General features: G+C 44.5%; 2 protein-coding genes across 3 annotated transcripts; both read right to left on the bottom strand.

The window, feature by feature from the left end:
* Positions 1-692: 692 nt before the first annotated feature.
* On the bottom strand, positions 693-3,469 carry LOC112898018 (F-box protein At-B). Its single transcript, XM_025966432.1, has 4 exons — positions 3,174-3,469; positions 2,869-3,071; positions 2,536-2,626; positions 693-2,300 (listed from the first exon to the last, which is right to left on the bottom strand). The coding sequence occupies exons 1-4, from the start codon at positions 3,447-3,449 to the stop codon at positions 981-983; spliced, it is 1,890 nt and encodes a 629-aa protein (XP_025822217.1). The 5' UTR covers positions 3,450-3,469; the 3' UTR covers positions 693-980.
* A 694-nt stretch (positions 3,470-4,163) lies between these two features.
* LOC112898522 (pentatricopeptide repeat-containing protein At1g80150, mitochondrial) lies at positions 4,164-8,171 on the bottom strand. 2 transcript variants are annotated; one of them, XM_025966864.1, is made up of 3 exons: positions 6,619-8,171; positions 4,823-4,978; positions 4,164-4,454 (listed from the first exon to the last, which is right to left on the bottom strand). In XM_025966864.1, exon 1 carries the CDS (start codon positions 8,021-8,023, stop codon positions 6,668-6,670), a length of 1,356 nt encoding a protein of 451 aa, XP_025822649.1. In that variant the 5' UTR covers positions 8,024-8,171; the 3' UTR covers positions 4,164-4,454; positions 4,823-4,978; positions 6,619-6,667. The 2 variants fall into 2 exon arrangements, with proteins under 2 accessions (XP_025822649.1, XP_025822648.1); XM_025966863.1 differs by having other exon boundaries at positions 4,823-8,171.
* Between the last annotated feature and the right edge of the window lie 1,374 nt (positions 8,172-9,545).

The following is a 9,545-nucleotide window of genomic DNA, read 5'->3' as shown; positions in this document are numbered from 1 at the left end:
GTTGGTCTGTAAAGTTCATCCTCTCCGTAGTTATTCTATTTGACTCGCAAATGGATATTGATGCTGGTTTGCGATTTCACTGTGCATAGCAAAACTTGAAATCATTTCTTGCCGTGCTGTTAGCCTGTTGCTGTGTGCAGTTTGATGTGTTCCTATGATCGATGAGCATGGCAGAACGCAGCTTGATGTGATCTCAATGATCCCGTGACTTTTTGAAAACTAGATGTTACAGCTGAATGTTATAAACAACACTTAAGGAGGCTTTGTTGTAATTGCCTAATCGGTCAGCTGCTAGTGTTAACAACTTAAATTATAGTGCACAGGGGGAGAACACACACAACCCAGAATTTCCAATAAAACTTAGCAAGTACGCAATGAATGGATCTTCATCCTATGAACTTATCCGTTGGATCTCAGTGATCTTGTGACATTTTGAAGACTAGAGGTTACATCTAATGTTCTAAACAAAGGCAAAAGGAGGCATTGTTGTAATCAACCAGCTGCTGGTGACAACTTGAATTATTGTTCGCGGGGGGGGGGGGGGGGGGGGGGGGTGACCCAACACAACCCAGAATTGTCCAATAAACCTTAGCAAGTACGCAATGAATTGATCTTTCATTGTAAACAATCACTTCCTTCCAAAAAAATGTAAACAAACTGATCTTCATTGTAAACAATCACACAAACGAAACTTATCAGGTACATAATGAATGGTTTCTCATTGCAAGCAATAACACACAACAAATACTAGTTTAGTTTTGTTAAAGAATGAACAGAACAATTACAATATAAACTCGAATGACTAACACCACATCTACTGAAGAAAACAAATATCGGGATGGCACTTGTTCCTGCAGCCCATGTCACACACGTTGCCACGGATTTGTGACACGTTGCCACAGATTGTTAATCCTAGGTTAGTTTTGTTAAAGAATGGACAGAGCATTACAACATTGACTCGAATGGCAATAACAACACATCTACTGAAGAAAACGAATATCAGGATGGCACTTGTTCCTGCAGCCCATGTCGCACGCGTTGCCACAGATTGTCAATCCTGGCTTCCGCTCCAGAAGCTCTGCAACCGTTGGACTGCAGCCACGACGTTGAACCACATTCTTCCCGACGCCAAGCCACCGCAGGCCTCGAAACAATGGTGGCTCGAAGAGTCTCAGGAAGTTACGAGACAGCTTACTGCAGTAGGCGAGATCAAGCATTCTCAGGGAACATTTATTGGAGTCACGGCCCATAGAACCTAGCACCTCGAGAGATGAATCAGTTATTAGGAGGCAGTTCCGCAGACACAGGCTGTTTATCTGCTCGCAGTTCTTGGCAATCACTGTCACAGCTCGACATGATATTCTTGGTACATTCCCAATGTCAAGTGAGACTAAAGTTTTGTTGATGGTGCCAGTCCCACACAACAGTGAAGCTATTCCATTACTGCTGATCCTTCTGCACCCTCTCAAGCACATAGAAGATATCAGGCACCTCCCATTCCCGAGTGCTGATAAACCAGCATCAGTGATGTCAGCTCCAGCAAGATCCAGGAGAGTTAGCTTGGGAAGCTGTGAGATGGAAACCAAGCCAGAGTCTGCAATGCTCTTGCAACCCGAAAGATCAAGAACCTTTAAGTTAGTGCAAGGTGCAAGAGATATTGCTGTATCACTTGTTAGGAGAGCACAATTAAGCAACCTCACTTCTGTGATATTTGGGGCTGCCTTATCAAGATCAAGGCACGCCAAGTCTGACAAGCACAAGCCGTTACTAACCTCAAATTTTTTCAGGTCCTTGCCAGAGTGGAGAAGGGCTGCATACCCTGCATCGCTTACTTTAGAAAACCCACTCAATCTAATAGCTCTGAGTTGCTTGCATCCTTCAGCAAGCATCAGTATCCCAAAGTCGTTCACCCGTCTGAAGTCACAGTAACGACGTGTCAGAGATAAATGTCTCAAGTTGTGGCACAAGCCAAGTGCTTGAAGCCCGACATTGGTCAAATCTTCAGGCAAATTTGGTTGGGCAACAGGTTCATCTTCCAGGCAGAGTTCAACTAAGTTACGAACGTTACCGGTGATCAACATAACAAGTTCATCTGTTATTGTGTCAAGAACTAAAGAGAGTGATTCCAAACTGTCACTGATATGTTTTGTCAGAGATGTGGTTCTAGGGAAGACCGTCTTTGCCCGCGAATGAGACACAGGTTGCAGCAGCAGTTCCTTGAGGTTACTAGGAAGAAAAGGCAATCCAGTCTCGTAATAAGCAGCATGTGGATCTAGCAGAGGGGACTTCATCCAAAGAGTCTATTAAAGATTGAAAAAGACTTCTTAGACCCAGCAGCCAAATTAAATGAACTTCTTGCAAAAGCTCAATATCATTATTCAAAGGCTGTGGTTAATCTTATGCAATTTATTCTATACTTAGTCACCAGAAGATACTGAAACCAAACAAATTTTTGAATATACGATATTGCTACAAAATGGCCATGTTTTTATGTAAGGAAGATTATCATATTCGTATAAGACAAATATTTCTCACCTCCAAGTAAATGCATCCCGCATAGATAGGTGCTAGGCAAGTACTGAATCCAGGATGACCTGAAGCATCTGCCACCTCCAGCTTCAGTGATCTGAATTTAAATACAGGTTAAAGCATGCACGAACTTCTCATCACGTCTCAACAACATGTATTAGCATAACATTTACTCTCTATTGACTTGAAAACAATGGCCCAAAACTAACTCATAACTTTTATGATTGCCATTTCACCACAACAACCAACGAGAATAAACTGGGCAGGGCATAGTTCCTGATGCAATCTTCTGAAAAAAATGCATTCGCTTGCATACAAGGGCATAGACAATAACCATACCTTAAATTGCGGCATCTCTCACCGATAGCCATAAAGAAGCTCATCCTGAACGAGCACTTCAGCAGCGAGAGCTCGCCGAGGCTACCCTTCGCGATGACAGAGGCAGCGGAGTCATCGAGGAGGCTGCAATTGACGGTAAGGCTGCGGACCGCGCCATTCCCCTCGAGAATCCTGCTTAGGATCGCGTTCGACGGAGCAAACGCCTGCGATAGCAAGCGAGCAAACCCCAGCGGTCAGGTGGAACCGTTTGGGAGGGTACGGCGGGACGGGGGGCGCGGAGGGCGGGGCAGGGAGGGGATTCTCACGGAGAGGTCGATGGTTGTGATGGCGGAGATGGCGGCTGCGGCGGCGCCGTGGAGCGCCCGGCAGGACGCGGCGGCGGAGCAGGCGTCATCCACCTCGAGCCGGCCGAGCACCTCCACCAGGAGCGCCTCGGGGAGCCTCTCAACCAGACCTCCACCTTCAGAGCTCCCAGAGGCCTCGCCGCGGCTGCCGCCTCCGTCGCCGACGGCGGCGGCGGCTGCTCGAGGTTTTTTCTCCATGGCGTGCTCCACTGCTCGTCCCCGTTTGCTTTCGGGCATGGAGTGTGGACTCTGGATAGGAGAATTGCGGTCTTGCGGATTTGTGACAGAGAGAGATTCCCAGGATTTGCGACCGACAACTGGAGCCCACAAAGCACGAGCCTATGACATGTGGGCCATCTGGTTGGGATTTGGGATAGGGAATGGTTGATGGCGAGTTGGAAAACCGGGAATGGGATGAGTGTGTTCATTCCGTGGTTCAGGAATCCGGAGGATTGGCTATTTCTATTTGGGATGGAGCTGGACCCGGCCGATTTGGGGGTTGTATAACCGTCTAAGTTATCATTTTAAATTTTGTTTGTATATTTTTTATGAGTTTAGATATTTAAACATAAGAAAAGTAGATTTTTCTTGAAATCCAATTCTATAAAAGTATAATCCTATATGTTATGAACATTTTTAACAATTAACAAAGTAATAATTCAATGTGGTTGGTCGATTGTGTTGATTTCCAAAACATCACTTATTTATGACTTAAGTGAGTACATATAACGCATGTTTCTCCGGCAGTAATAATACCATAATATTTGTAGGCGTGTGTTATGTGAGTGATGGGGTGGCGTAAGCGTACGCCATCTTTGTAATAAAAAGGATCTTTGCAAAACTGCAAGGGGATAAGGTAAATGCTTCAGTTATCAAAATGTTCTTGGCATTGTATTAATACAGTATCTTAACTTTTCATATAATGTCAACAACGACACAGTGCTAAAGTAATCAAGCATAAACAAGGGCATGACCACAGATCAATAGAAACTTTAGATGATGCAATTTTTATTCCACAACAAACACAAACCAGAAAGAGCCTAAAGAGTGATCCTGGAAATTTACAGGTGCACCGAGATGATAGCACTGCTACGCAGCTACACTGCCTCAGAGCTTAGCAGTAAATGGTCACAGTACCAGAGCTAGCAGTATACAGCTACGCTACAAGGTGTCCATTCCATATGCGCCCTTCCCTTCAAGGCTTCCAAACAACAGAACAGATGGGGTTTTCCGAATGCCCACCTGCAGAAAAGTGGGAAGGATAACTAAATCAATCAAAGCAAAGTTGTTACCCTGCAAATTAATGTGTGCCATTGTACTTTAAATGGACCGTTGAACATGAAGACTAAGAAATGAAACCATACTCTCTTTTTCTGTAAGAAGTGTGTTTCAGTGAACTAGGAAATTCACATGCAGAATAGCTGTGTTGAAATAAAGCTACAGAGAATATCACTAGAACACTAGAGCATCATTGGCATTTCACTGCCTGTGTATAGTGAGTAATTGCTGACCAGTGGATGTAAATAACTAGATATGACATGTTTGTTGTGATACCCAGTTGAGCTGTCTATCTCAAGTTGACTAACTACTAAAAACCACCTTTCTCCTACCTCAGGACATCCAGCCATTCTGAATTCCGATGTCGATGTTGCTCGAACGTGTACAATCCCATCCCGCAATTTCCACTGTCATATGCTTTCTTTATTTGTTTCCTTGATCTTGTCCCCATCCAGTCAAGCATGTCAAATACTGTCAGAGACTGCAAGCTGAAAAGAAAGAAGAACCTAAGGTAGTACTAGCGCTAGTATCAATTAACATTGAAATGAAAGGGTCTTAAAAGGGCTTGTTTATCAGCAATGTTTTCTATAAGGATTATCAACATGTTATAATGGGATTTCCAGGATGGCAGGATCCATGTATATCATAGTTTGTTTCAAGAACAGTGAAAACCATTTGGGATTTTTAAGACAAGCACTATGTAATGTTTTAAGACAAGGGTTTCGTATAGATAACCTAAGTTTATTTCTTTTTTTTTACTTTCAGTTATTCGCTGGTATTTCACATTTCACCAGAATGCAGGATTCTGTCCTGAGAGGCTGAGGTTACTTATGTGAAACCTTCCAAAAAAATCTAAAAGATAATGTATAGCAGGTAGTAAAACTTCAAGCTACACGGTTAAGGGATAAAGAGCTGCCCCCATAATGGCAAAAATATGATAAAATGTACAATGTAGAATTGTGGATTTCAAAGTGATGATGACAGAAAGATAGGTGATAAACTGCTACGCCATATTCTAACCCACCAAAATAATCAGAAAAGTAATGTAGAATTTCCCATGACATGTCTATCATTTCAATCATATTAAGAATCTCAATATTCACATCATATCGCATCTCCTAAGTGCAAAAACTTCACAGATCTAAGAACCATAATAATAAATAATCCTAGCTAGATTAGTCTACTTTACTTTTAGCAATGCACATTAATAACTAATCTGAACTGATGCGCTGAAGAGGTGGATGTATCAAGTACCATGCCACATCAGCTACATTTAAGTCATTCAGTGACGAGTAGTAACTCTGGTAACTGAAAACTGGTATGACCAGTTACAAATTCGAATAGTGTTGTCAAGAAGATATTTTTTAACAGGAAATATGTGGCTCCTAAAAAAAGGAAATAAATTCAAATGACTTGGTTTACATCACATGCCTTTTCAACGAAGTCAAAAGAATTATCTATTTACAGTAGAAAAACTTTGAGGCATAGTAAAAATATGTCTTGTTCTAACGAGTAGACAAACTTCTACTTTGATGAGATGACAAAATGGGAAAACAATGTTATACGGTCGTCTAATCGAACCTAGTCGCCATGGCACCGATAAGGTCCTGATCGGACGATTAATCGCGATTAATCGGGCGATAAGTCCAACAAATCGGGGTTTTACCTAGTCGCCTCAGTACCGACTAGGACGACTAATCGAGATTAATTGCGATTAGTCGGACGACTGAATAACATTGTGGGAAAAGATATAACAAGATCAGATTTTCCCAAACATAGTTTGGTATACTGCACAGAATACTTCATTACTTCATCAACATTCAGCACAGCTGGATTTTGAAACATTCTTATGTAGTTATGTTCAATTATTTTGAACATAAACTTTTTCATAAAATTTCAAAACATTAGACAATTGAAAGTATAGTACAGAATCTTCATCTCTTAAAATCTTTGCCATTCATGATATTTCTACTAGAGCTAAGGGCTCTCTATAACTTATACTAACTTTTTTTAAGCAGAACAATTGCTATCTGAGGAGGATGTATCATTATTCAAAACCCCTTCATCTACCTCATTTCAACTTGATTGTGAAAACAAAGTGATAAAAGAATGTCAACAACAGCCTTACAGTTACATGTGGTGGATTTACAGCAAAATTTTCCAATCCAGTCATCAACTTATCTTCCAGTCTTCCCATGAGACAATATGTCTTTGAAGACCTTCATTTCATCATCTGAATACGAAGGTTTTTTCCCAGTAACCAACTTCATTGTCTCTATTGCATTCCTATCCTTTGAGATTGCCATGAGGCCTTTCAACAGTTGGCCAATAGTAGCGGCACTGGGAAACCAGTTCTTCTCCATGCTATCCTTGCACAACCTGAATGCCAAATCAAAGTCCCTTTGCTCACAGAGGTAATGGACCATTGTCTGGTAAACCTTACTGTTTGGCTTGCATCCACTTCCATGCATCGTGCCAAACACCGTCTTGGCCATCTCATGCTCACCCATCATGAAGAAACCCTTGATAATTAGATTGTATGTGATCTCATCTGGTTTGATCCCCGCTGCATACATTTTCCGCACCAAATCATTTGCCTGCCACCCTCTTCTCCTGTTAATCAGGAATTGGATCCTCACATTGTAGCTGGCAAGTGTCGGATTGCAACCCCTCAACCTCATGAGATTCCACAAACCATCCCCAATCTCACGCTGGCCACACTTATAGAATGCGGCCATGAGCGTCGTGTATGTGATGACATCTGGTCGCACGCCTGCCTCCTCCATCTTCTGCATAGCCCTGTAAGCCGCACGCAACTTCCCCATGTCACACAACATCTTCACCACCGTGTTATACGAGATGTCATCCAGCTCAACGCCATACTTCTGTGATCCCTCCTCAAAAAGACTCAGGGCCTCATCAAAGAGCCTTGCTCGTAGCAGAACCTTCATGGCAGCATTGAGCGACTTGGCTGTGCGCCGGCACCCGTACATTTCCATCTCCTGGAAAGTCCGCAGAGCGTGGTCCGGCATCCTGGCCTTCCCGTAGAGGCCGATGATCCTGACCACGAACCCTTCGCGCCTCCCCTGGGGCAGCGCCTTGTGCTGCTCGAGGATCTCCTCCACGAGGTCATTCCGTCGAGCAGCTGCCAGGCGCGCCACCGTGTCCTCGAACGCGAAGCGGTTCTCCACCAGCAGGCGGTTGTGCGCATTAGCCCTGAACAGCTCGTACAGACGCTCCGGGTCCAGCTCGTGCTTGATCCTGAGCAGCACCGGCTGCTGCTCCTCCTTGGCGGCGGCGGCGGGGGAGGGGGAGGGCTGCCTGCGGCAGCGGCGACGGCTACCCTTGGAGGCAGAGACCGCGGCGCGGCAGGCAGCGATGGTGGGGAAATCCGCGGGATGTGGGGAGTGCGCGTGCGCGGAGGAGAAGGGGTGGCGGCCTGTGGGTGGCCGGGAGAGCCCCGCGGCGATGACGGTGAGCGCGACGGCGTCGAATGCGGCGCAGAGCTTGCGGATGGCGCCCAGAGAGAGCATCTGGTCTCGCTCGATCCCGGGGCAAGGAGCGGCGGGCGACGCGATTCTAGGGCGCGGAAGCGGCGGCGGCCATTGACGTGGTCCGTGGGGGCGGCGAGGTGAGGGAGAAGGGAGGGAGGTGTGCGCGGCGGCGGCTGAGCTGCTGCGTGCGTGGAGGCGCGACGCACCGTTCCGTCCAGCGGACTCGCGAGCGGTGGGCGAGAGCCCACGGTTTTCCGAACCAGAAGGCTGGCTGAACCATAGTGGGGGCCGAGGTCTTGTATGGGCCTCGAGCCCAGCAATCTCTCAGCCGGGAGTTTCTTGATGGGCTCTCTGTGGTGCATCAGCTACAGCGTACAGGCCTACAGTTTCTTTTCTTTTTCTTAACATAACAGTACGTCTCTTTCATAGTTTTTTTTTTACATAAAGAAAACTAAGAACACCTCGAAAAATAAATATTGTAGCAAGATGTGTGATTATATGAATTAAAATAGTAATAAAGCTCTAGCTGTCCTGCACCGTCTACTCACAAAAACTAAAGGATAAATTTCTTTTACTGCCATTACAATTTCTTTTTTTTTGAAAAGCTTGCGGGAGCACCGCACTGTCATTTAAGAAGGACAGAAGCAAAGTTCAGGGTTCTCACAGTCTCGATATTACATAAATAATGCTAAACTCAAACACTCTAGCAGCTAACTTAAACATTAAAAGACGATAACTCAGATCTTCCGCAGGCCAAAGTTCTGCAATGCACCTCAGCTTTGATCTCCTGAAGGACCTCCGCCGGTGTCAAGCTCTTATTATCGAACACCTTTCTGTTTCTTGCCTTCCAAATATTCCAAGCGCAGTAGATCATCAACGCAGCCTTCAGTCGACGAGTTTTCTTAGGTAGATGCGCTAAACCTTTCTCCCACCACTCCATGACTTCAAGTCCATATCCCGGTAACTGAACCAAATGTTGTGTCCAGTTCTCCATCTTGTCCCACACTTGCCTAGCAAAATTGCAATGAAGTATCAAGTGTGCCGCTGTCTCGGATTCTTGGTTGCACATGGGGAATTGGGTTGCATGGCCAATGCCTAACTAGCATCCTGTCGGGGGATTATAAGCCGATTTAATACTGTAGAATCCGTGGAACTGTGCATTATAAGCCGATTTGGCTGTGTTATGTAAACCCCATCTGCCGTCCAACGCCGACTGATGCTATCTTGCTCATCATTCAACTGTGTCTCCTGGGGTGTGTTAGTTTCCTACCCTCTAAATTTTAGACCCATCACATTAAAGAGAATCTTATCATTTAGAAGTATTAAATAAAGTCTAATTACAAAACTTTTTGCACAGATGGATGCTAATTCGCGAGACAAATTTAATGAGCCTAATTAATCCATAATTTGCCACAGTGATGCTACAGTAATCATCCGCTAATCATGGACTAATATACCTCATTAGATTCGTTTCGCGAATTAGCCCTGGGGTTCTGCAATTAGTTTTGTAATTAGACTTTATTTAATACTTCTAAATGACAAGATTCTCTTTGATGTGACC

Source organism: Panicum hallii, chromosome 6, assembly GCF_002211085.1.
Source record: "Panicum hallii strain FIL2 chromosome 6, PHallii_v3.1, whole genome shotgun sequence".
Taxonomy (NCBI): domain Eukaryota; kingdom Viridiplantae; phylum Streptophyta; class Magnoliopsida; order Poales; family Poaceae; genus Panicum; species Panicum hallii.
The sequence above is the reverse complement of the archived record's forward strand: the minus strand, read 5'-3'. Positions and strand labels throughout refer to the sequence as shown.

Excerpts from the sequence above, each read along its gene's own strand:
- LOC112898018 (XM_025966432.1), bottom strand. The coding sequence starts at position 3,449 with ATGCCCGAAAGCAAACGGGGACGAGCAGTGGAGCACGCCATGGAGAAA. Across the intron at positions 3,072-3,173 it reads TCACAACCATCGACCTCTCC|GCGTTTGCTCCGTCGAACGC; the intron begins GTGAGAATCCCC and ends TTGCTATCGCAG. Across the intron at positions 2,627-2,868 it reads GAGAGATGCCGCAATTTAAG|ATCACTGAAGCTGGAGGTGG; the intron begins GTATGGTTATTG and ends ATTTAAATTCAG.
- LOC112898522 (XM_025966863.1), bottom strand. The coding sequence starts at position 8,023 with ATGCTCTCTCTGGGCGCCATCCGCAAGCTCTGCGCCGCATTCGACGCC.